Source organism: Trachypithecus francoisi, unplaced genomic scaffold (genome assembly GCF_009764315.1).
Source record: "Trachypithecus francoisi isolate TF-2019V2 unplaced genomic scaffold, Tfra_2.0 Lachesis_group5, whole genome shotgun sequence".
NCBI lineage: Eukaryota > Metazoa > Chordata > Mammalia > Primates > Cercopithecidae > Trachypithecus > Trachypithecus francoisi.
This window is the reverse complement of record NW_022681470.1, coordinates 96,956,652-96,982,620: the sequence shown is the minus strand read 5'-3', so window position 1 is coordinate 96,982,620 and position 25,969 is coordinate 96,956,652. Positions and strand designations below refer to the sequence as shown.

The 25,969-nt window shown below is 49.4% G+C and overlaps 1 protein-coding gene and 1 long non-coding RNA gene across 2 annotated transcripts; one reads left to right on the top strand and one right to left on the bottom strand.

Moving 5' to 3' along the window:
* The first annotated feature begins 3,418 nt into the window (after window positions 1-3,418).
* On the top strand, window positions 3,419-16,485 carry LOC117076105. Its single transcript, XR_004434233.1, has 3 exons — window positions 3,419-4,340; window positions 6,390-6,680; window positions 15,400-16,485. It is a non-coding gene; the product is annotated as an uncharacterized LOC117076105 (long non-coding RNA).
* THEM5 (thioesterase superfamily member 5) lies at window positions 11,764-24,461 on the bottom strand. Its single transcript, XM_033199149.1, is given in 6 exon segments — window positions 11,764-11,938; window positions 12,269-12,393; window positions 12,712-12,822; window positions 16,126-16,264; window positions 23,175-23,376; window positions 24,329-24,461. Coding segments are annotated over 6 exon segments (744 nt in total). The 5' UTR covers window positions 24,452-24,461; the 3' UTR covers window positions 11,764-11,894.
* Between the last annotated feature and the right edge of the window lie 1,508 nt (window positions 24,462-25,969).

Here is a 25,969-nt window from a genome sequence, read left to right as displayed (position 1 = left end):
CCCACCCACTCTCCATTCCTTTTCTCCCTCGGAAACCACCGAGCACAAAGGCAGCATTGATTCTCTGCCACCCCCAGGGCGGTCTCTGGAAGGCTCCGCCACCACGCGCTCGCCTCACCCCTGCGCGGAGCCACCAAGAGCACCGTGTTCCGACCCTCTGCCCTGGGATCCGAGCTCGTGACCCTCTCCGTCGCGCGCCCGGAGTGCTGGCCTCACCTGTGGATCGCCTCTGGGTTCTGGCCTCAGGCCCTGACACTTTCAGAGCCAGAGGGGAGCAGCTTTCTCTGCAGCTTGCTCCCCCAGCGCAGTCCTTCTGGGAGGAGCTGGCAGGGGCCTCCGCTGCCTACGTCCTACCTCTTTTCCTGGATAAACACAGCTCTGTCTGCGCGGCCATCAGCCCTGCCTTCTGACTTCCTCCAGCTGAAGCCAGGTTTCTAGCAACAATCCATTCCTGTGCCCAGGCCTCCTGTGCTGAAGTTGGGCTGCTTAGGAGTGGGGGAGGGCTACAGAGAAGAGGGAGACGGCCATCAGTGGACAGTGGCCACTCGTCTTCTTTGGTGCTCGATTCCCACCCCAGCCCTCGCAGGTGAAGTCCGTCTTCTGTAAAACTCTCCTTGTTGAAATCCTGCCTTGACCCCCAGTGCCCTGTTCTGGAGCCGTTCCAGTAGCTCCAAGGCAGAGTGACTTGCAGTGATCAGTTCTCTGCATTATTCTGATTAATAATTTTCTGAATTATTCTGGCTGAAGGAAAAGTGACCAGACTCAGGATTTCTCGACTTACCAGACTCAGGATTTCTGGACTTAGAAACAATGAAGATAAAGCTGGATCCAACAGTCGGGATCAAGCTGGCCTATGCCCTCCATCCCTGACAGATCTTAGGAAGCACAGGCCACCACGGACAGGATGAGACCATCAGTTGCACTCTAGGCACACCTACCATCCTTCAGTCTCCAAAAGGAAGCAAGGCTAGTTCCTCTCCTAGGACCACTCTTCCCCTTCGTCCTTCAACTCTGGAGGCCCTCATTGACACCCTCCCATCTAAATTAGGGGCACCTGCTGTACACATTCATAGTACCTCATACTTTTCCTTTATGGCATTGATTACAGTTTTCCCCCCTCAGTTTATGTGGTTATTTGTTTAATGCCTACCTGTCTTGCTAGACTAAGAATCATAAAAACAGTGCTTAGTGCAAAGCAGGTACTCAATCAGGATGTACTTGATGAGTGAAGTAGTAAGCAAAATTATACTTGAATTAATTTGTTCATCCATTCACTGAAGTGCCTAAAATGTACCATGCACTGTGCTAGGGGGATACATAGAATAGAGAGCTGTCTAAGGGGAGAGACAGACAATAAACATGCAAACAACAGTAAGACAAATTGTGAAATGCAGCAAACAAAATGAAACCAGTGAATGCAATGATTATTTTGTCACTTGAAGATTTTAACAAAGCACATGTTTCTTTTGTGGAGATCCTTGGCGGCCTCCAGACCTTCCATTCCTGTGGCTCCTGACTCAGCTCAGCCCTGGTATTGTTTCTGGGGAGGGTCAGTCTTCTTGGAGTGCAGCAGTATTCATGGCTTTGCCATCAGTCAGATGGGCTGGGAATCTGGATTCTGCGACTGACTAGCTGTGTGACTTCTAGCATGTAACTTAATCTCTTTGGGGCTTACCTTTTCCACCTGGAAAACAGAAAGAATAAAACTCTCAGAGTTGGTATGAGGATTAAACATGGGCATCATTTAGGTTGACATCCGCTAAAAATGTGAGAAAACAGAAAACCCAATCCAGTCTGACTTAACACTGTGGACACCTGACTTCCATAATAAGAAGTCTAGAAGTAGGGTCGGACCCAGGGAAGTTTGATTCTGTGGCTTCATTCATTCATTCATTCATTCAACCACAGTTATTGAGTACCTACTATGTTCCAGACACTGTTCTGGACTTTGGGTATATCACAGTGATAACTCCCTTGGCCAGAAGTAGTTTATGCTTTAGTGGGGGAAGAAAGATAATAGACATAACTAAATTCATAAAAATATGGTTTATTAGCTGGAAATAAGTGTTGTAGGAAAAATTAAGGTAGGGAAGGATGAGTGAAGGTATCAGGGGAGTATGCAGTTTTAAACAGACTGGCCAGAGATGGCCACCTCATTTCAGTATTGATATGAAGGAAGGAGGAAGAATATCTAGGGAAAAGCATTCTAGGCAGAAGGAATCACAAATTCAAAGGCCCTTAGGAGCATGCCTGGAGTGATCCAGGAGGCAAAGGGGCCAGCGCAGCTGAAACAGAATGAATGAGGGGAAGATGAGGTCAGAGAGGTAACAGGGCCAGACTCTGTTGGGGCTCATAGGCGCTGTAGCAATTTTAGCTTCTACTTTTGGTAAGCTAAGGGGTGATATGACTTGGCTTATGTGTTAAAAGATTCTGGTGGCTGTGTTAAGAGTAGAGTGAAGTGGGTAAGGGCCAAGGTAGGAAGAGCAAATAGATGACTGAAATAATCTTGGGGTGAGATGATTTGGACATGATCAGGGCTGTAATAGTCAGTTTCTGGATATATTCTGAACATAGAGTAAATAGGATTTCCTGATGGATCTATCCCCATCCAAAGAGAGAGGAGCAACAACTGGAAGAATGAAGTTGCGAAGAATGAGAAGAGGCAAAATCAGGTGCTCAGTTTTGGATCTGTTAAAGTTGAGATGTCTGTTTGACATCAAGGGGAGATGTCCAGTAGGCTGTTGCGTCTGGAGCTCGGCGGAGAGGTCCAGGCTGGAAGTATAAATGTGGACACCAAGAGAAACATAGACTGAACTGAAAACCGTGAAACTTGATGAAGTATAGGTAAAAAGAGAAAGAATCCAAAGACTGAGTCCTGGGTGCCCCAACATTGAGAGACTGGGGAGAGGAGGAACCAGCTGTCCCAGAGGCTGAGGCAAAATGAGGTAAGATGAGGACTGGGAATTGATCATTGGATTTAGCAGTGAGAAGTTATTGGTGACCTTGACAAGAGCAGTTTGAGTGTTGGGGGCAAAAGTGTGATCTAAGTGGGCTCAAGAAAGAAAGAATGGGAGGAGAAAGAGAGGGAGCAAAGACAACTCTCTTGAAGAGTTTGCTGAAAGAGTAGGGGGGAAGTGGGGTAATGGCCAGAAGAGGAGGTAGAATCAAGCGATTTTTTTTTTTTTTTTTGCAATGGAGTCTCGCTCTGTTGCCCAAGCTGGAGTGCAGTGGTGCGATCTCAGCTCACGGAAACCTCCGCCTCCCAGGTTCAGGCTATTTTCCTGCCTCAGCCTCCCGAATAGCTGGAATTACAAGCTTATGCTGCCATGTTGGTCAGGCTGGTCTCGAATTCCTGACCTCAGGAGATCCACCTGCCTTGGCCTCCCAAAGTGCTGGGATTATAGGCCTGAGCCACTGTGCTCGGCTGGGAAAATTTTTAAATGAGAGAAACAATGTATGCCGATGGGAAAGATCCCAGAGGCTGAGGCAAAATGAGGTAAGATGGGGACTGGGAATTGATCATTGGATTTAGCAGTGAGAAGTTATTGGTGACCTTGACAAGAGCAGTTTGACAAGAGCAATGGAAAGGGGAAAATTGATAATGCAGAGAGGAGAAAGAAGAATTGTTGGAACAGTACAAGTGGGTAGACAAGACCATTTCTTATGTTGTGCATAAGAGATAGCTCTAAGGGTTGTCCTTTGCCTGCTGTGTGGACAGATGCTGGAGAGAAGGTAGAATAAATGGGTAGAGGCTGGCAGGTGGACAGATGTGATGACAAAAGTTTGTTCTCTTTTGAATGCTTCTGACTTCTTCACAAAACAGGAAGCAAGGTCATCAGCTAATAGTGATGATAAAGGAGAAGGTGGTGTCAGGGGTTTGAGTAGAGAGGGTAAGGACTGGAATAGTTGCCTAGGAAAGCAGGAGAATGAATGGCCTAGGGAACTCAGGATGATTGCAGGGAAGCATTAACAGCCCACTTGAGGGTAGTGATCATGACTTTAAAGTGAAACTAGACAGCATGGTTATGTCTTTTTTCTCTAGCTGTAACAGCTGTGCAGTGTGCAGTGGAAAGATGGACAGAGATTTGGATTTAGCCAGATTGTGCTAAATTTTTGACTGTTCACTTTCCTGTTCCCTCTCTTCCACGTCCTTCTCTTTGTGGATGTTAAATTAAGGCTGCATACGAGACTGCATACCATCTGGGCTGTACACCAGTGGGATTGAAAACTGACTACAGATAATCCACAACCTGGCTGTATTCATCAGGGACCGGTCAGGAAAACGGCACTTGCTAAGTGGCTCAACAGAAGAAGTTTAACACAGGGAGCTTGTGATAAAGGTGAGTTTAAAAGGCAAACAGGATGGTGAGGGGCTGTTCAGAAGGATGTGCAACCATGAAGACACAATCATTACTTAATTTCCCTCCCAAAGCAAAGATAAAGGGAGAAAAATCCCTTGTATATTAGTTAGGGTTTTCTAGAGGGACAGAACTAATAGGATATATATATATATATCCACACACACACACACACACACACAAATATACACAAAGGGGAGTTTATTAAGGAGTATTAACTCACACAATCACAAGGTCCCACAACAGGCCATCTGCAAGCTGAGGAGCAAGGAAGCCAGTCCAAGTCCCAAAGCTGAAGAACTTGAAGTCCAATGTTGGAGGGCAGGAAGCATCCAGCACAGGAGAAGGATGTAGGCTAGGAGGCTAAGCCAATCTAGTCTTTTCATGTTCTTCTGCCTGCTTTTTATTCTGGCCTCAATGGCAGCTGATTAGATTGTGCCCACCCAGATTAAGCGTGAGTCTGCCCTTCCCAGCCCATTGGCTCAAATGTTAATTTCCTTTGGCAACACCCTCGCAGACACACTCAGGATCGATACTTTGCACCCTTCAATCCAATCAAGTTGACACTCAGTATTAACCATCACACCTTGCTTCTCCCTCTTCCCACCTTCCAATGTGCCACCAAGGCTTCCAAAGCCAGATGACAAAAGAGACTGGAGAATACAGTTTGCAGGCACCCAGGCACTGGCCCTCTGCAATATAAAGCAGAATGTGGGGAGGCTGGGGATCTGTGAGCCATCAGGCAAGACTGGCAGATGTATAGCCAAAAGTTGGCTTGATTGGAACAATGAAATATCTGACCTGGAAGGAACTTGGATGTCACCTCATATACCCTCATTTTTGCAGAACAGGAAACAGACCCAGGAAGAAATGATGTGCCAAACAGTAGCAGAGTTGAGATAAGAACCCAGATCTCTTATCTCAAAGAGCATTGTTCTTTCTTATGTACTAAGGGTCTTCAGATTTGAGCAGAGCTGCTCCTTCGAGTAAGGACCCAGAGTGCTGTCTTCTCACCTCTCCCAGCACCATTGGTGCCACTCCTTGAGAACTTCCCAGGTGACCCAAGGGCCTTACCTTCCTTTCTAGGTACCATTGCAGAGGGACACTTAGGAGTCTAAGCAGCACAGAGTGCTTTCCTGGGTCCAAGCCAGATGGAGAGGCAGAGAGGGGACAGGCCTTTCCTCTGGTAGGAAGGCAATTGCTATGAGGATCCTTGGGCTTTGAGTCTTTCTAAGCTATATGTCCTGTGGCTTAGTGGTGGCCTCAGGCAGCATGACTTGGCCACCAATGCTCATGGTGGGCTCTAGCATGTGATAGGGTTGGTGATAAACTGTGCCTTGAAGCTCCTGCTTCTCACCCAGAAACTGTAATGAATGACCTGTCTCTGCAGTCTCAGTTCCAGAAAGGTCTCAGTGGGCCCCTCCTATAAGAACTAGTCTGAGCTACTGACATCCCCTGCTTTCTTGAACTGGTTGGCCTTGCAATGGCCTTATTCATTCTTTGGTTTCTCTTGGCACTTGACTCAGGCATCTGGAGAACATACATACATCCTCTGCTTCAAACAGAAGGAGCTGTCACATTTTCCTGAATTGCCTACTGGGTTCCAGCCCCATCTACCTCTGCAGTAGCTGCATTCCTCATAAATGCACTGGATATATATGGGAATGGGCTTCCAAATATGATGGCGGCAATGTCCCTCATTTCTGCCAGTCAGTGCAATACTCAGCCTCTGGGAGAGGAGAGGCATCTTCCCCACCGTAGACACCAGAAAAGTGCCCCAGCAGCTGGGATGTTTTCCCTTACCAAGACTTCTACCTACCCAGCTGGCCTTATGCAGTCAAGGCTGACACTCCCAGCCTGGCTGTGGGGCCTTGCCTGAGAGGCTCTCCACCTCTGTGGATTTCCACCCTGTGCCTATTTCTCTTAGACAGTGGCCTAAGCAGAGAAGTCATGGGATGTATTTAATCTATTTTAGTATGGAAACTCAAACACAACTGTTTTATTTTTCTTCCTTTTCTTTTCTCTCTTTAGGCTAGTCAAGTGAAGCAGTGGGAGTGGATATGAAACAAAGAAATCTGCAACTGGTTGTGATCAATTAGTTGTAAACACTGCTGCACTTGGACCAACCTCTTCCTTTTCCTGACTGCATAGGAAGGGTGAAATGTATTTCCTTCCTTCTTCTGGGAGTGCTTGGATGAAGATTAGACTCTCCTTGACCATGAATGAAGAGCAACCAGTTTTTTAGTGTACAGTGATTTAGCTTCTGGGTCTAGAGTGTAGATATCTTGGGCACTGTGAAAGCACAGGAGAAAAGGTTTTTATGTGAGTATATGGGAGAGGAAATAGTTGGTTGTCATAAGCTTTTTGGCTATGGCCTCTGGTACATCTCTAGCTTTTGGAAGGCACTACATTGAGGCTGTTCAAATCCATGTCCATCTATCCTTTGCCCATCATGTAAGATTGATGGCTTAGGAAGCATGTGGTCTAGGTACTGGAGAGGGAGCCTGACCCACCTACCTCACCTCTACTGCTGAATTTGTGCACAGCTCTCTGACCTGGTTCCGTGTCACAAAGGGTTTCATTCTCTCTGATTCCCTGAAACCCCAGCTCCGGTCCCAGATCCTGGAGCCCTAGCATATGCCTGAAGCTGAATATTTTACTTGCCAGAGTAAGAGTTTTTACATAAACTCTGTCATCTTCTACTGGCCCTCCTCTTAAACTGAGGCAGTGGCTGCTGGCTACTCACCAAACCCATTTGACTTTCTTTTTCTTTTTCTTTTTGAGACAGAGTCTTGCTCTGTCACCCAGACTGGAGTGCAGTGGTGTGATCTCGGCTCACTGCAACCTCCGCCTCTCAGGTTCAAGCGATTCTTCCACCTTAGCCTCTTGAGTCGCTGGGATTACAGGCATGTGCCACCACACCCAGCTAATTTTTGTATTTTTTGGTAGAGATAGAGGTTGCACTATGTTGGCCAGGCTAGTCTCGAACTCCTAAGCTCAAGTGATCCACCCACCTCAGCCTCCCAAAGTGCTGGGATTACAGGCATGAGCTACTGTGCCTGGCCCCCCATTTTACTTTCTTCTTTAACATATAGTTAGGATGAAAACATATTGAAGGGATGATGGCATTAGAAAATTACCATTGACCACTATCACAGTAATAATTGCTTTAGGCAAGAATGATCAATAAAACCTAAAATTAATGGGAAAAAGTATGATGAGAAATAGGATATTTATACGATCTCAAAGTATCTCTCAATAAGATACTTATTAAAAAGGTAAAAATAGTAATTTTCAGTGAAGAAATCTGGCAGACACCACGGTAACCAACTGATCAAAGGGAACATTGGCATTAATGGGACAAATCAGCGTCACGTTTCTCTTTTCATGAAGCACTGAGAAGGCCACAACATTGCTTCTGAAATATTGCTGACAAAAATACATAATTTGAATCTAATGATGAGAAAACACTGGAGAAATCCAGACCTAGGAACACGCTATGAAACAACTAACTCATACTCTGAGAAACATATCAGTGGACTGAATTCCAAACAGTGGCTCATGCCTGTAATTTTAACACTTTGGGAGGCCAAGGGAGGCAGATCACTTGAGGCCAGCAGTTTGAGACCAGCCTGGGCAACATAGGGAGACTCCATCTATACAAAAAATCAAATAAAATTTATCTGAGCGTGGTGGCATGTGCCTGTAGTCCCATTTACTTGGGAGCTGAAACAGGAGGCTCCCTTGAGCCCAGAAGTTTGAGGCTGCAGTGATCTGTGATCATGTCATTGCACTCCACCCTGAGCAACAGAGCAAGAGCCTGTCTCTAAAAAAGGAAATTAAAAAAAACAAAAAACAAACAAAAACAACATGTCAAGGTCATGAAAGACAAAGAAAGAGGAACTGTTTCAAATTAAAGGGGATTAAAGAAACATGACAACTAAATGTGACATATGATTCTGAATTGGATCCTGAACCACAGAAAGGATATTAGTGGGCAACTGGCAAAATCTGAATAAAGTTTGTAGATTATAAAAAAAAAAACAGACAAAAAACATATAGTTAGACTATATTTTTTTTTTTTTTTTTTTTTTGAGACGGAGTCTCGCTGTCATCCAGGCTGGAGTGCGGTGGCACCATCTTGGCTCACTGCAGCCTCTGCCTCCCAGGTTCAAGCAATTCTCCTACCTCAGCCTCACGAGTAGCTGGGACTACAGGCGAGTGCCACCACACCTGGGTAATTTTGTTTTTTTTTTTAATTTGTAGTAGAGATGGGGTTTCACCATATTGGCCAGGCTGGAGTTAGACCATACTTTCTAATCAGCCTTCTTTGCAGTTTGGTGGGGCTTTGTGACTGAGTTCTGGCCAATGGAACCACTTGGAGGCCTGGCCCAGAACATCTCCCTGTGGATTCTCTCATCTGGCAACTGGATGCCAACACCAAGGGTGATTTTGGAGTCATGTGTTGGAGATGACAAAGCTTTTGTCAGCCAGGTTCCTGAATGACTCCTAGACAACCACGAGCTGGACTTTGAGTGAGAAATGCATTCTATTTGAAGATATGGGTTAAGCTACTGAGATTTAAAGGCTTATCTGTTTCAACATTTGGTTTTACCATACCTAATAACAAAGTCCTTTATAATATGGCCTGGAAGCCTTAATTCTTTGGTAAACCTTCTCTAATCTTGACCTCTTCCTGAACATCCCCTCCACCTACTAGCCTCAGTGGAATTCTGGCTGTCTCAAGACAGGACACCTCTTCTCTTACAGCCATCCCTGTGGAAGCTGGTCTCACCCTTCTCCTCTCCAGGCTCAGAGGAGCTACAGACTTCTTCTGGATAGCCATTTGCCTCCTCCATTGTTCTTCTCCCTCACAGCAAATCTTTTCTCCTTAGAAATGTGTACCAGCCATGTTGCTGTCTTTCCTCCCCTTCCACTGTTCTCATCTGACTCATCCACCATCGCCCCTGGGTTTTGCGAGCTGGCTCCCCACCTTCCTTCCTCCTAAGGTTGGTGCCACTCCAGATACCTATTTTCTACCAGCAGCTGGGCTCTCAGGAGGTCTTGGTCACACATGTACCTGGTACCTGTTTTCCTGATCCCTACAGCGGCTTTTCCAAACCATCCCCCTTCCTCCCGACCTCTTTCCCCACTGATGGCCTTGTCTTCCATTTCACTGAGAAAGTTGAAGCACTCCGGGTTGAATCCCCTCAACTTCCTGTCCTGCTCTGCACTCTACCTCCTTCCTTTCGGTCTCAGAGTCATGCTGACGTTCTCCCATGGCTCCCAAGGCAGCTCTAAGAAAGCTGTTCTGTTGGATGACACCTCTGTCCCTCTTTCTCCTAAAAGTTTTAGCCTCTTTCCACTAGCAATTAAAATACAGTCAAATATCTTTCCTTGAATAACAACAACATTCCTAGAAAGAAGCGTCTACATTCATTTCCTCATTCCCTGTTCATATTTTCATCCACTGTAATCTGGATTTTTGTCCCATCTCCTAAAATTGCTCTGGCAAAGGAAACCACATTTTCTTCATGACCAGATCCAAAGGTCTCTTTTAATTTTATTATGCACTTACTTATTTGAATTTCTTATCTTTTTTTTGTTTTTGTAGAGATGGGAGTCTCCCTTTGTTGCCCAGGCTAGTCTCAAACTCCTGGCCTCAAGCAATCCTCCTGCCTCAGCCTCCTAAAGTGCTGGGATTACAGGCGTGAGCCACCACTCCTGACTCAAAAGCTTCTTTTTAATTCTCATCTTCCTTGCCTTCTCTTCAACATTTGATACTGCTGACCTCTTCCTCTTAAGGATGGTCACTTCTGTCCTGTTCTCAGCCTCTTTAGTGGATCCTTGGTCTTCTATCCCAACTTTCAGCCTTAGTGCCACATAAGGTTCTGGTTCTCTTTTTGACCTCTTCCCTTCTCTTTCCCTCCCTCCCCTTTTCCCCTCCCTCCCCACCTCTGTCTTTCCCCTTGCCTCCTCTTCACTTCCAGTCTGCATAAGGCATTCCCAGGGGTTTCATGTCACACTTTTTTCTGGGGACGGAGTTTCGCTCTTGTTGCCCAGGCTGGAGTGCAATGGCATGATCTCGGCTCACTGCAGCCTCTGTCTCCTGGGTTCAAGTGATTCTCCTGCCTCAGCCTCCTGAGTAGCTGGGATTACAGGCATGTGCCACCACACCTGGCTAATTTTTTGTGTTTTTAGTAGAGATGAAGTTTCTCCATGTTGGTCAGGCTGGTCTCGAAATCCCGACCAGCCTCTCGACTCTCAAATCACTCAGATCATCCGCCTGCCTCGGCCTCCCAAAGTGCTGGGATTACAGGCATGAGCCACCGTGACTGGCCTCATGTCACATTTTATATTGGCTCACAATTTGAGTCAGTAGCTTATCTCTCCAAGCTCCATATCACAATATCCACGTTCCTGCTGGCACTTGCCACATGGTACAAGTTCCAAGGGCACTTCAAGCTCAATGCATGTAAAACTGAGCTCATCGTTTACTCCCATCTCTTTCTGTATTTCTAGTGATAACCACCTGGAAACCCATAAGCCAGAAACTTGGAGTCATCCTAGACAGCTCTTCTTCACAGATCCACATTGTATAACTAGTGGCAAAGTCCTGCACTTCCTGTATTTGTAACATTTTTCCGTATCTCTCAGCTTTGCAGCTGTGACCCCTGCAGGCTCTCTAGTGTAAAGCCTGCAGGGATCTCCTAACCAGCGCTCCTGCCTTCAGTCTTGCTGATGCCTTACTGCCACTGAGTCATCTTTCTAAATAACAAAGCTCTGTCACTCCCCAGCCCAAGCTCTTTAGAGGCTCCCTGCTGCCTGCAAGACAAAGTTCCAGCTCTCCAGCAGGGATTATGAAGCCTTCCTGTGGCTTGCTCTTGCCCACCTTCTTTCCCTAGATGCCTGCCCTCCTCAACACCTTGCTCTTCTCCAAAGTCCCTGTACATTTTCACACCTCTGCTCCTTTGTCTTACTTTCCCTCTGCCTGGGATATCCTCCCCTCCCCTGCCTGCCTAGTGAACACCACTTAACTTTTGAGACAGTTCAGGAAGAGCTTCTTCTAGAAGATGTTTTCTGATTGCTTTTGTAGAGTAAAATTGCCCCCTCCTTCCTCTGAGACGACACTGCACTCATGATAGAAGCCAGGGTGGGTGTGGGAGGAGCATGATAGGGCACTCTGTGACTTGGCACCTCACCTCCACATTGTGCATCTTGAGGCTGGGGCCCTGTCTTTCAATTCTGGGTGTCTGGTGCCTCACACAGTGTCTGACACCTGGCGGGTACTCAGTAAATCTTTTCAGTCGGTGCTGAGTGGGAAGGTGGGTATATGGGATGCCCTGGAAGGATTTTTATTTCCAACCACAGAAAGGCCTTGGGCCGAGAACGGGGCTGTGAGACTTTATTTACTCAGAGAAAAGGGTCCTTTCCCTTGCCTCACCAGCTGCTTCTTGAGGACCCCTTCTTGCTCTTTGGTGGGTCCCAGGCAGGCAGGGGAGGCAGTGGGAGGCTCTTCTGCAGGCAGAGTGACTGTTACTGGGGAGACTCTTCTTCCAGCTGCAGCTGAAGGAAAACACCTGCAAGAGAAGGGTGAGCTGAGCTGCAAGAGCTGCACTGAGATGGCAGGAGTTTGATGGACACTCTGAGCATTTGGCTCCAAATTACCCATTACCGGGGTCTTGTCCTTTCATTACAGGTTGGATAACTCACACATAGAAGAAAAAAAAAAAAATCCTAGTTCTGCTCTCCCTCACTTCATCTGTGTCCCCAGTAGGTGCCCTATCCCTCCCCTAAAGAAGCTGGACTGCCGCTTGGGATGAATCCTTGACATCTTTCCTTCCTCCTGTTTGTTTTGGGGGTGGGTGGTGGCAGGACAGGGCCTGGGGCTGGGCTGGGGGCTCCTTTACCTGAGGACTTGGTGTAAACTGTCTGCTGGTCTCTGCTGTGGACGAGGCAGGACATGTAAAGCTTCTGGTCCTCAATCTTTTCCACTTCTATGTCCATTACAACCAGAGAGCTCATGGGGATCAAGCTGGGAGAGGAGGCAGCTTAGCCCATCTTTCATGTGAACCTGGCTCCCCATCCGTTCACTCTCTGTGTCCTCTTTCCTCTCTTCATCCCTCCCTGCCTTGAAGACTCATAAGTGGCCCTGGGCTCACGGTCTTTTTGTCAGCTCCCAAAGTTGGACAGCAGAGGCTGTGTCCTGGTCAGGGACTAGAGGAACTGCTGGGGAGTGGGCTGGGGAAGGAGAGTGGCAGGCAGGGCTCCCACACCCCAGTTGCTGAGGATGGCCACTCTCAGGGATGAAAAGGGCTGTGACTTTGGTCAATGCCCCAAGGCCCGTACTTGCTTTTTGAACCTGATGTTGAAGCTTAGTGTGAACAGCCCCTCTCCAGCCAGGAAGGCAGTTTTAGAAAAAGTCTCGTCCATCATGGCTGCCAGGGACCCACCGCGGGTAAACCTGGGGGTGGGGGTAAGGTGAGGAGCAAGGCCTGGGCTGGGGCCGCTGGGCAGACCCCCTCACTGGGCCTTCCCTCCCTCCTGTGGTGGCCCTACCTCTCCCTTTCCCTAGACCCTTCCAAACATAGACCTTCAGCTTCAGGGCAGCCAAATAGGAAAGAAGGAAACAGCTGCATCCCATCTGATCAAACCCGTCAAAATCAACTGAGCTTTTCTGTTTTGCTTCAGCATGCTTTTGTAGCCACTGATACAACTATTTTATTTCATCAAGGAAAAGTTTTTTTCCTGATAAAGTTAATAGAAAACATTTTTCTGATTCATTACCTAATTGCTGGCAACAATTGCCATAATTTGGAAGGATGGGCATACACAGGAAATGAAAAAGTCCCTGAACTTTGTGACTCAGTCTTTGAGGCACAACCCTGGGCTGTTTCTCACCTTACCAGTCACTACAGTCAGTGCGGGGCCCACATCTCAAGATAAGTAAATGTGAAACATAACTTATGACCTATCAAGGGCTGGCACGACACACGTCTGTGCAGCGTTGCCACAGAAAGCAGAGAGCCCGCTTCAGCAGGCTCAATGCTGAAATTGAGCTGAAATGCTCAAATGCCGCAGACATTTGCTTTATTCAGAATGCACAGAATGGCTGGTCACAGTGGCTCACGCCTGTAATCCCAGCACTTTGGGAGGCCGAGGTGGGCGGATCACTTGAGGTCAGGAGTTCGAGACCAGCTTGGCCAATATGGTGAAACTCTGTCTCTACTAAAAAATACAAAAATTAGACGGTGTGGTGGCAAGTGCCTGTAACTCAGCTACTCGAGAGGCTGAGACATGAAAACCGCTTGAACCTGGTGGATGGAGGTTGCAGTGAGCTGAGATTGCGCCACTGCACTCCAGTCTGGGCAACAGATCAAGACTTTGTCTCAAAAAACAAACAAACAAACAAACAAATGAAGAAAACCCATAAAATGTTCATTCTTGCTTATGTAAGCTTCATGTCAGCTACTTCATGGTTGGCTAATTTGGGGAAAATAGAAAGGCACCCAATTTTAGAATTCAATTAACACCAAACAGATTTGAGTCCCTGATTCTCAAAAGCACAGTCCCAATTCTCCATGGAGCCAGATCAGCTGTCCACACTGTACTGCCATGGGTTACCCTCCCGCTCCTGTGACCAGTGGCTTTTCCAGACCCTTCCCTCCCAGCTTCTTTGGTCCCTACCCACCCAGTTGGACTCCTTGTCCCACAGCTCACTACCTGTTTGATCTTGAGCAAATTGCTAAACCTTTCTGAGCCTTAGTTTTTCCACCATGATTTCACAATTCCGATCTCAGCGGATTAAATAAACAAATGTTTGCAAACATAATTTTTTTTTTTTTTTTTTTTTGAGGCGGAGTCTTGCTCTGTCGCCCAGGCTGGAGTGCAGTGGCCAGATCTCAGCTCACTGCAAGCTCCGCCTCCCGGTTCCCGCCATTCTCCTGCCTCAGCCCCCAAGTAACTGGGACTACAGGCGCCCGCCACTCGCCCGGCTAGTTTTTTGTATTTTTAGTAGAGACGGGGTTTCACTGTGTTCGCCAGGATGGTCTTGATCTCCTGACCTTGTGATCCGGCCGTCTCGGCCTCCCAAAGTGCTGGGATTACAGGCTTGAGCCACCGCGCCCGGCCACATAATTTACACACTTTTTTTTTTTGAGATGGAGTCTCGCTCTGTCACCTAGGCTGGAGTGCAGTGGCGCGATCTCGGCTCACTGCAACCACCACCTTCCAGGTTCAAGTGATTCTCTCGCCTCAGCCTCCCAAGTAGCTGGGATTATAGGTGCTTGTCACCATGCCCGGCTGATTTTTGTATTTTTAGTAGAGACGAGGTTTCGCCATGTTGGCCAGGCTGGTCTCAAACTCGTGGCCTCAGGTGATCTGCCTGCCTTGGCCTCCCAAAGTGCTGGTATTACAGGCGTGAGCCACCGCGCCCGGCCAGATAATTTACACACTTCTTAAACACTTCCCTCTCTGCCTCCCAAATTGCTTGAAAGAGGGTAAAAAGAGTTGGTGTCAAAAGACTTGAGACCAACTCTTTCCTCCTTGTCCTCACTGGCCAGCCTGGGGACCCATTGGCCAGTATGTGGATCTACAGAGTAGCTCTTGGCCAGCGAGTAACTCCTCCTTCCCACTCCCCATGGTCTAGGGGCCTCGTGGATACTAATCTCTTCTCTAGACCCCCAATCCCTCAATCCACTGACTGCCTCAGTGTTGGATGGTCCTCCTCTGCCTCTTTGGCCTCACCTCCATCAGCTCCTAAATAAAAGTCAGCCATGCTTCAGAAGGGAGGGAGTCCACGGCCTGGACAAGTCTCTGAGCAATTCACTAGTATCTGCACATCCTAGTGGGAGCAGTGTCCCTGTGGAGGACTCCTTTGGGATGGCGAAAGTGACTGAAGGCTGCAGTTGGCATCCACAGCCTCTGGAGGCCCTGACGTCTATTTAGCACTCTGGATTCTACTTAACACCAGTTAAGCCCCTCTCAGGCTTCAGGACCCTAAAGCCACTCCTGCCCTCTCTTGTCTCTCTTTCCCTTGCAGGAGCTCCAGCACCACCTCCAGCCTTCAGTGACCATCTGGAGCAGGCATAGGGATAGAGGATAAGGGGGACAACTATGGAGTGGAAAGTGGAGTGGAGAAAACAGTGGACTTGGAATCTCACCTGCCAGATCTGACTGTCCTGGATCTGACTTTGATTGCGGTGCTGCCGTGGGCAAGTTACTTTAGCTGTGTGCACCTCCATTTCCCCATGGGTAGAACATGGGTTTTGGATAGAAGTGTCTGATAGCTGTACTATCAGTTCATGAGCATGTACACATAGGCCCATAATGTCATATCTCTGGTCATCCTGGCAGGTAGATATTATTGCCCCAGGTTTCAGGTAAGAAGACTAAAGACCAGGGATCAAATTGCTTGCTCGGAATCCCATAGCCAGCAGCAGCCAAGCAGGACAGGAAGTCAGAGTCTAGATTCCAGATCTTGCCCTCTTCCAGGTGTACCACATTCTGCTCAAAGTGGCCTCTCAGGTCTTTGTCTGGAAAATTTTGAGACTTTGATGAGGAGCCCTTATCTGCACACTGGGGATTAGGCCAGATAACCCTGTGTGTCCTTCCAGGCCTGGTATTGTGAGGCTGAAGCCCAGTGCCCCACACTGTCATCCTCACCCCTTAGAGAAAGACGGAGTCTCCAGTGCCAGCCTGCTGGGTGCTGAACCTGCCCTGCTGAGTCAAGCCCAGGAGGCAGCCAAGGTCCTACCAGTGACCTTACCCTGGGGGCCCCTCCAGGTAGGGGCCTGGTTGGAAAAGACAGACCGACTTCTTCTTGGATGGCTGGAAAAAGATGACATACTCAAAGCCTTGTCCTTCCACTTGGATGCACCTGGTGAAGATGCGACAGTCACCTTTGTCTGGGGAGAGATGGGCAGTGTCGCAGCCGGAGAAGGGAGGGCATGGTCAGGATGCAGCACCATTTGGTTGATTCTTGCCTCTGGTACAAGATTAAGGAGAGAGAACCAGAGTACACTGAAGGGGTGGCCTGCCCCTCCACGCCTGTGGGTGTTTCTCGTTAGGTAGAACGAGAGACTTGAGAAAAGAAATGAGACACAGAGACAAAGTATAGAGAAAGAAAAGTAGGCCCAGGGGACCCGAGCTCAGCATACAGAGGACCTGTGCCAGCACCGGTATCTGAGTTCCCTTAGTATTTATTGATCATTATCTTTACCATCTTAGAAAAGGGAAGTGGCAGGATAATAGGATCATCATAGGGAGAAGGTCAGCAGTGAGACATATGAATAAAGATCTCTGTGACATGAACAAGTTTAAGGAAAAGTGCTGTGCCTTGATATGAATATGCAAACATCTCCATAAACCTTTTTAGTGCATAAAGAGCAGCATTGCCGCTAGCACGTCCCACCTTCAGCCCTAAGGCGGTTTTCTCCTTTGTCAGTAAATAGAAAATACAATCGGGTTTTACACGGAGATGTTTCATTGCCCAGGGACAGGCAGGAGACAGATGCTTTTCTCTATCTCAACTGCCAAGAGGCCTTCTTTCCTCTTATGCTAGTACTCCTCAGTAACACACCCTTCACGGGTGTCAGGCTGGGGGACGATTAGGTCTTTCCCTTCCCAGGAGGCCATGTTTCAGACTATCACATGGTGAGAAACCTTGGACAATACCTAGCTTTCCTAGGCAGAGGTCCCTGCGACCTTCCGCAGTGCATGTGTCCCTGGGTACTTGAGATTAAGAGAATGGTGATGACTTTTAACCAGCAAGCTGCCTTCAGGCACTTGTTTAACAAAGTACATCCTGCACAGCCCAAAATCCATTAAACCTTGAGTCACCATAGTGACTTGTTTTTCTAAGACCACCAGATCGGGCGCAAAGGAACCAGCGACTAGGCAAGGGTAGGAGCAAAACTGCAAGTTTATTTTGGTCACCTAGCTTCAGGGGAAGAAGGTGGGTAAGGAGAGGTCTGTTGGCCTCCGGCAAGTGAGGCCCACAGAGTTCTCCATGCTGCTCTCGGACGGAGTTCCGACAGTCCCGACCGCAGTGGGGAAGCTGGGAAGTCCGTGCGTGGAACTGGTCCGGAGCGGCTTTTCTGGGAGTGGGAGGGCGATAGGCGGGGCACGGGCGTGTCCGGGGGCGTTCCGCAGGTGCGACCAGGTAAATCTTGGTCTCTTCAGATTGACGTCACCTGGCGCATGCCCAGTTGGTCTGCACCTTCCCGGGCGTCGGCTGCATTTTCGCGCGCGCGGGAAAAGTTGGGGGGGATGAAGAACCCGGAAGTGCGCCATCTTGCCTCCGTTCGTCCAAACAGTCCAACCTTTTATTGGTAATAGTGATAAAGGGGCGCCGTGGTCTGTCTGGCTACTTCCTGCTGTTAAGGGGCGTCGTTAAGGTTGGGGCCCATGGTTGGCATTTGGACGTACGGATGAAGAATAAAATAAGGCACAGTATTAGTATAGGAACGAGGTATGGAAGCATTTGTCGGAATATGGGCAAAACCCAGAAGGAAGGTCCGGCAAGGTTGGGGTGTTAAGGTTTTGTATCTCAGTTTTTTATTTTATTGAGGGTTTGAATGTTAGTGTCTACTAGGCCTGACTTGCTAACATAATAGCAGCACTCTTCTCCAAGGAAGAGACAAGTGCCTCCTTTTTCAGCTATAAGCAAGTCTAGGGCTCGCCTGTTTTGGGCAGCTACTTAGGCTATTGAGGTAGTTCGGCGCTGCAGGGAGGCCAGGCTTTCAGCTGATTCCAGTAACTAGAGGGAGGAAAACAGCCCGTTTTTTTTTTATGGGGGTGTCGTAGTGGCATGGAAAGTTGCTGGAAAAGCTCTGCTACTTCTGCCTGGCTGTATAAAGTTAGACTGGGGACCAAGGACACGGGGACATAGAGGGATCAGTTAATGGCTGTATGGTTAAGAGTTTTAGAGAGAGATCAGTTGCACGAGAAATAGCCTTCAATGGGGGCTGTTTGGCCTCCATTGGGTGCCTGAGTATGATTACCTCAGGATGAATTTGGAGTTGAATAACGGAAAGGAAGGATTGGGCAGTTTGGACGAGAAATAGCCTTCAATGGGGGCTGTGTGGCCTCCATTGGGTGCCTGAGCATGATTACCTCAGGATGAATTTGGAGTTGAATAACGGAAAGGAAGGATTGGGCAGTTTGGATGAGAAATAGCCTTCAATGGGGGCTGTGTGGCCTCCATTGGGTGCCTGAGTATGATTACCTCAGGATGAATTTGGAGTTGAATAACGGAAAGGAAGGATTGGGCAGTTTGGATTTCTGGTATAGTGGCGCCTGGAGTGTAAGTGAATTGTGGGATGTTTGACCAGTTGTGTTGAAGGCCATGGGCAGGGGGCTGCCACTAGGTGGGGGCCTTCTAAAGCCTCACAGAGGAAGCAGTGGGAGAGATTGGTTATATTCACAGTGTAGGTTAAGTCTAGCCTTTGGCAGATAAGTGCGAGCCATGAGAAAGGGGTCTCTATTGTGTGGAGAGAAGTTTGATAGCCTTAAGGAAGGCAACTGGCAGAGCTATGTACTACTGAGTGTGTTCGGCTGTCTTGTGGCCAAGTTTCAGTGATGAGAAAAAAATTGCCATACAGTAGGCGGACTAGCAAAGGTCTGAGTGTATGAGTGAAACAGCAATATAAGTATAAAATGAGACTTCGTTTTCCGTGTAGTCACGGAGTGTCCCTTGCCACTGGAGATGTTCAATGAAGGTTAGGAGATGGGAGAACCACTGCTCTGGACTATTGTCTGGAGGTAGATCTGGGTCTGGGGTTATGTATTGAAAGTCTGATAGGTTTATGTAGAAGATGGTGAGAAAGCGAGCCAAGCGCCAGGGGTCAGGGAGCATGAACTAGTTAAGAAAGTTTTGTAAGTTTGAGGCGAGTGGGGGAAAGTTGAACTGATGTCCACTGATTGTTCCCGGTGGGGGCCCTCTTTAGCTGGGAATGAGGAACGAGTGTGCAGAGTAGTTGTTGGCCAGGCAGCAACTGAGGAGTGGAGTTTTTCGTGGGGTGGATGGCTTTCCGCTTACTCCTACTAGAGAGATATCGGATGGAAGGCTAGGTCCAGAGAAGGACGGCAAAACAGAATAGGTAGCCTCGCTGTTGATTAAAAAATTAATTGTCTTACCCGCTACCAGGAGAGTTATCCGCGGCTCGGCGAGGGTGATGGGGGTCCCCGAGTCTCGGCACCTTCAGTTGTCATTGTCGTCCAGATGTAGGAGCTGGAAGGAGCTCCCAGGATCCTGGGAAAGGGGGTCACGTGGAGACGCAGCACCTGTTCTCAGGGTGGGGCAATCAGACTTCCAGTGTCCTCCCTGCTAGCAAGCAGGGCAGGAGGTTGCTGGTGGACGAGGGTTAGGACATTCACTGGCCCAATGTCCTGATGCCTTGCACTTATAGCAAGGCTGCGTTGGGGCTCGGGGACCTTGTGGACACCTATTGGCATAGTGTCCCGCCTTGCCGCACTTATAGCAGGCTCCTTTTGTAGCCTTGGAGTCTGCGGAGTGTGTACTCTCTGGTCTGGGGTTACAATTGGGCTGTAAAGCCGCTGCTAGGAGTTGGGCCTTCTGTTTGAGGCGTGCCTGTCGCACTGCCTCAGCTGTCTCCTCTCTGGAGTTATAGACCTTAAAGGCTAATTTAACCAGATCTTGTATTGGTGCCTGAGGACCATCCTCTACCTTTTGAAGTTTCCTACGAATGTCAGGAGCTGATTGAGAAATGAAATAAGACGCCAAAATGGTGGCCCCTGTGGGGGAGGCGGATCTAACCGGGTATACTGGGTTAAAACCTCAGTCAGCCTATTTAAAAATGCGGCTGGATTTTCTTCTGGATTTTGTATAATTCTTTTAATTTGTTAAAATTCACAGTTTTGTTTGAGGCTGTTTGCATACCAGCCAACAACACTGAACCATTATGTCTCGCCTACGGCGCCCAGGCTGGTTTGCTTGGTAGTTCCAGTCTGGGTCTGCCGAGGGGACTGCTTGCTCCCCTAGTGGAATGGTGGCATCAGTTAAATGTAGTTGGTTGGCGTGCTGCCTGGCAGCCGCTACGATGCGCTCTTGCTCCTCAGGGTTTAGGGTGGAGGTTAGGATAACCTGGAGGTCATGCCAAGTTAAGTCATAGGCCTGACAAAGATATCTAAATTCCTTTATGTAAACGGTGGGATTAGCTGAGAAATCCCCTAAACACTTTTCAATTTTGGAAAGATCGGCCAATGAAAAAGGGACATGTACTCTGACTACCCCCTCGCCCCAGCCACCTCTCGCAAAGGCGCTAACACTGTAGGAGGGTGTGGGGCAGGAGTGGAGGCATCAGCAGGGCACTTAGAGCGGGTGTGTGCAGAGACAGGAGACTCAAGACAGCCAGTTGGGGGCCCCGAAGGAAGCACGGGACTGAGTGGATTACTAGTAGGTAAGGAAGAGGAAGGAGGAGTCCGGGCGGAGGGAGGAGAAGTATAGGGCGGAAGTGAGGGAAACCCTAGATCCTCCGGCTGAACAGAAGGAATGAAGACTCCTCTTTTTCGGGTTCCTGTGAGCCGGCGTCCTTGGCTAGCATAACTTGGGCCGAAGAGCACCGGCTACACAGGTCGGGACGAGAGCGTAAGGCCCAAAAGCCTTGTATGTACGTAATTTCAGACCACTTGCCTAACCGCTGGCAGAAATTGCTGAGGTCGGTCAGAACATTGCGATCTAGGGTGCCCTCGGTGGCCGCTGAGACTGATTGTCTAGTTTGTATCGGGGCCACGCCACAGTGGAAAGGAAAATTAACCGCTTCCTCCTAAGGTCTTGTTCAAGCTGTAAGTTTTTAAATTGGCTAGGAGGCACCCCAAGGGGGTGCTCTTTGGAAATTTGGACTGGGGGTTTCCCATTTGTTTCCTCTTTACCGACACAATGGACCAATGGACATGGGAATGGATCCCTGCCTGGCTTCAAAGCGTCCTTTGGAACCAGCAGAGACAGACGAGAGGCTCTTGAAGCCTAAGTGGAGATTACCTTCAGGCGGACGTCTCCGTCCTGAACGGGTCTCCCGAGCCACTTGGTGGCTCCAAATGGACCCCGGACCTGCACAGGATTTCTGGCCGAGGGAGGTAAAGAGGAGACAAGGGCACTTACCCCAGAGAGGCCGTGAGAGTGAGGGAAGCGGGTCTCAGGTCCTGGTCCGTCTGCGGCTTGGAGCGAGGAGGAGGAGGAGGCTCCCCAGGCCCTGGGGGCCCCGAGGGGGTCTCCTCCCGGGTTCGGCACCAACTGACTTGTTTTTCTAAGACCACCAGATCGGGCGCAAAGGAACCAGCGACTAGGCAAGGGTAGGAGCAAAACTGCAAGTTTATTTTGGTCACCTAGCTTCAGGGGAAGAAGGTGGGTAAGGAGAGATCTGTTGGCCTCCGGCAAGTGAGGCCCACAGAGTTCTCCATGCTGCTCTCGGACGGAGTTCCGACAGTCCCGACCGCAGTGGGGAAGCTGGGAAGTCCGTGCGTGGAACTGGTCCGGAGCGGCTTTTCTGGGAGTGGGAGGGCGATAGGCGGGGCACGGGCGTGTCCGGGGGCGTTCCGCAGGTGCGACCAGGTAAATCTTGGTCTCTTCAGATTGACGTCACCTGGCGCATGCCCAGTTGGTCTGCACCTTCCCGGGCGTCGGCTGCATTTTCGCGCGCGCGGGAAAAGTTGGGGGGATGAAGAACCCGGAAGTGCGCCATCTTGCCTCCGTTCGTCCAAACACATAGCACATGTCTCTTGCAAGGACAAGGTTGGGGGTAGGGTCACAGATTAACAGCATCTCAAATACAGAACAAAATGGAGTCTCTTATGTCTACTTCTTTCTATATAGACACAGTAATAGTCTGAACTCTCTTTCTTTTCCCCACAGGACACCAGGTCCATCCCCAGGGAGCCTTCCCTCTGGGAGCAGGGGCACAATTGCTGTCCTCACAGAGCCTTTCCGTCTTGGGGAGAAACGTGCAGGAAGTGCCCTGGCTGAGAATGGAGATAGGATCAGGGCCAGGGCAAGACTTTAAGAGACCATAAGCATTGAAAATTGAAAACGTAATTACTCATGTAACTCATATAATTCGAAAGAATAATACTAAACAGTAAAATAAGAGCAGAAAAGTTCATCAAAGTTCTGATTTTTTCCCCAAGACGACTACCACTACTATATCCTTTTTTGGAAGTACCAAATTCTTTAAAAAAAAATTATGTTGGTATCTCTGCTTTGTTTGTGCCATAAACCCAAGGGTAGTCTGTCCTCTGTACCACTCCTTCATCACTAGGCAGGAAGACCACATATATGAGTGAGAGAGACAGGAAGATACACATGCGTGCACGTGCGAGTGTGCACACACACGAAGGTGGAAGCTCTATCATTAGGATCCAATAGGTGTTTCAGAAGTGCTGCTCCAGACCCGGCAAAGCAGGGATGATGTGCAGGGCCTCCAGTGGAAAGGGTGTGGGGTCCAAGGGCTTTCATGGGGTTGGGGCGGAAGGCTTGGGATGAGGCTTGATAGTTAGGGAGGGGCAGTCAGTGAGAAGTCAGGGCGGGAGCTGGGCTGGCCGTCCTCCAGTGGAGACATGCTTGGCTGGGAGCAAAGGTGGGCCCACCAAGCGTGTGCTGCTTCAGATGGGAGGAGGGGAGCTGGAGACCTGAGAGGACACCCGCCCCCATTGCCTGGGGCTGCAGCATGAGGGGTGGAGTTGGACAGCAGGAAGAACTGGGCTGAGAACCTGAAGGCGGGTCTGTGAAGTTGCTTCTCAGAGTCTTAGAACACAGGGAAGGGCGGCCTGGGGGGGGTGTGCTCATGGTCCTATCCTTACTCGAGGAAACTGCCAGTCCAGATGGGAGCTTGAGTCCTTAGATGTGGTCTCCGTTAGACTTGAAGGAGGGCAGCATGATCCAGCCGCTAGACTTGGTCTTCTCCAGAAATTCTTGGTCCAGGCTCAGCATGTCCAAACACCAGCTGGCATCGGGAAGAGCATCATCCTTCAAGTCTGTCTTCTCTGGCAAGAATCTTGAGAACTGGGCAGGAAAAATCAGAATGACTAGACAGTGTCCTGGAGTGGGGCTGCTGCGTGGGCTCAGGACCTCTAAACAGCTGCTCCTGGGTGCTGGGGCTTCTCCATCCCTTCTGCCAGAGTATCGATCCAAGGCAAAGGGCCCATCTTCCTTGCAGGGGGTTTGCGGACCCGTATGGGTGATGGGGCCCAGGGATGCTAAAGAGCAAGGGAAGGGCGGGCAGGGAGTGGGGCCAGAGATGATGGGCATGCTGCTTGATGTGGTGCATTACCCCTGTCCTGCTTAAAATATGTGAGCAGTTCTTTAAAGTTGACAACTGCTCATGTTAGCCTCACTGTACAGATGGGGAAACTGAGGGAATATGGCCAAGGTTGCCAAGCATGTGAATGTGAGAGCTGGTGGTCGCACTAGACGCTGTCTCCTCTGCCGGGCAGGGCCACAGTTGTTGAGGACCACTCTAGCAACCCCACCTCAGAGGCTACTCCAGCTGCTCTGCCCACTGCTGTGGGCCTGCCTGGGCAGGGTGGCTCCTTTGAAACATGTTTGGGCCCCCACAGAGGTGTGGTGACATAAGGAAGTCCTCTGTAGCATCACCTGCTCACACACCAGAAACAACTGTAGGCAGCATGTGAGCTGCTTGTCAATGCCACAGACAGGGTCCTCTGTCTGGGGATACCTCAGCTTTGCTGCAATAGTCTGAGTCCCACAGGAGGAAAGCGATTTGTTGGTGGCCACACAAGATTCAGAGCCAGATGCAGGTCTCCTGGTGGTTTTAGTTTTGAATGAGGGCTACTTGCTATGCCAGAACACCTTCTCTTTGCCAAATCAAATTGCTCCTCCGAACCCTGCCCACTTACCCAGGCCATGGGCGGGGAAGAGGAGATTTGGGGTGCTCCTTAAGCCCTAGGCTTCTGGGAAAACACTGCCCATCTGGCTGAGTTGGGAACTCACTCACCATGGAGTCTGTGGAGGATCCAAATGCTGAGGCAGGGTTGAGTCTGGGCAGGATACGGGGGTCCCCAAGAAGGCCTCTGTGGTGGCCAAGTCTTGCTGCCAGCTGGAAGCCTCTCCTTATCATGGCCAAGTGCAAGGATCTGGCCCTGCTTGGATGGAGGGTCTTGGCTGACTCCCAAGGAGTGCTTTCAGCTGCACTTGGGGCCACTTCTCTCCCTTCTGCTGCAGGCGTTCTTTCAGAGCGCTAGGCAAGGCTGGGCTGGTGTGCTGCAACACCCACAGAGGCTCAGCGCCTTTAACTGGTCTAAGAGCCCCACCCAGTGCTTGGGGAGGGGCAGATGCTGCTTGGGCATGAAAAGGCAGCAGGACTGGCTTGAGTTGCAAAAGGAGTAAACAAGTACATAAACAAATAGTATGGGGTATATAGAGCCTTGGAGAGCTGCCTGGTGGTTCTGAGGGAAAATCCAAGAATATTTCCAGAAGGATAAGGGAAGCCTGTACCTTGATTGCAGGGTGCTGGTGGAGTGTATGTGGTATGTGCTCTGCAGTGTATACCAGACTGAAAACTCTGGTATGATTTTGTGACTCAGAAAAGCAACTCACAGCCTTAGACACCTCTTGTGTGTGTGTGTGTGTGTGTGTGTGTGTGAGAGAGAGAGAGAGAGAGAGAGAGAGACAGAGAGAGAGAGAGACGGAGTTTTGCTCCTGTTGCCCAAGCTAGAGAGCAATGGCACAATCTCGGCTCACTGCAACCCCTGCCTCCGGGTTCAAGTGATTCTCCTGCCTCAGCCTCCGGAGTAGCTGGGATTACAGGCACATACCACCACACCCAGCTAATTTTTTTTTTTTTTTTTTTTACTAGAGATGGGGTTTTGCCATGTTAGCCAGACTGGTCTTGAACTCTTGACCTTAGGTGATCTGCCCACCTCGGCCTCCCAAAGTGCTGAGATTACAGGCGTGAGCCACCGCACCCGGCCGACACCTCTTCTTATATCCCAGACAAGGGTTAGCACAGAAGAGTCTCACCTGCTGGTCTCTGGTTGGGGATAGGAGTTGGGGGTGGGGGAGGGCTTGATGGGGAGGGCAGAAAATAATTTGGGAGGAAACAACTTAGCAGGTATACTCTCATGCTTTGGGAACCCCATGCCCAGGGAGTGGCTGATGTCAGCAGGCAGTGCTGGGAGTGAGGTGAGCGTGGCAGTGAGGCTTTGTGAATGGGAAGGGACACTCAGCCAACATCTGCAAGGCGGTGGGCTTTATTTGGTGGTGTTGTGTCTTCTATTGAATTTAAACTGCCAATTTTCAATTAAAGGTCGCAGTTTTAGCAGCTGGGCGCAGTGGCTCATGCCTGTAATCCCAGCAATTTGGGAGGCCGAGGCGGGCAGATCACGAGGTCAGCAGATCGAGACCATCCTGGCTAACACGGTGAAACCTTGTCTCTACTAAAAATACAAAACATTAGCCGGGCGTGGTGGCGGGCTCCTGTAGTCCCAGCTACTTGGGAGGCTGAGGCAGGAGAATGGCGTGAACCCGGGAGGCGGAGCTTGCAGTGAGCCGAGATCGTGCCACTGCACTCCAGCCTGGGCGACACAGCAAGACTCTGCCTCAAAAAAAAAAAAAAAAAAAAGTCCCAGTTTTAAAT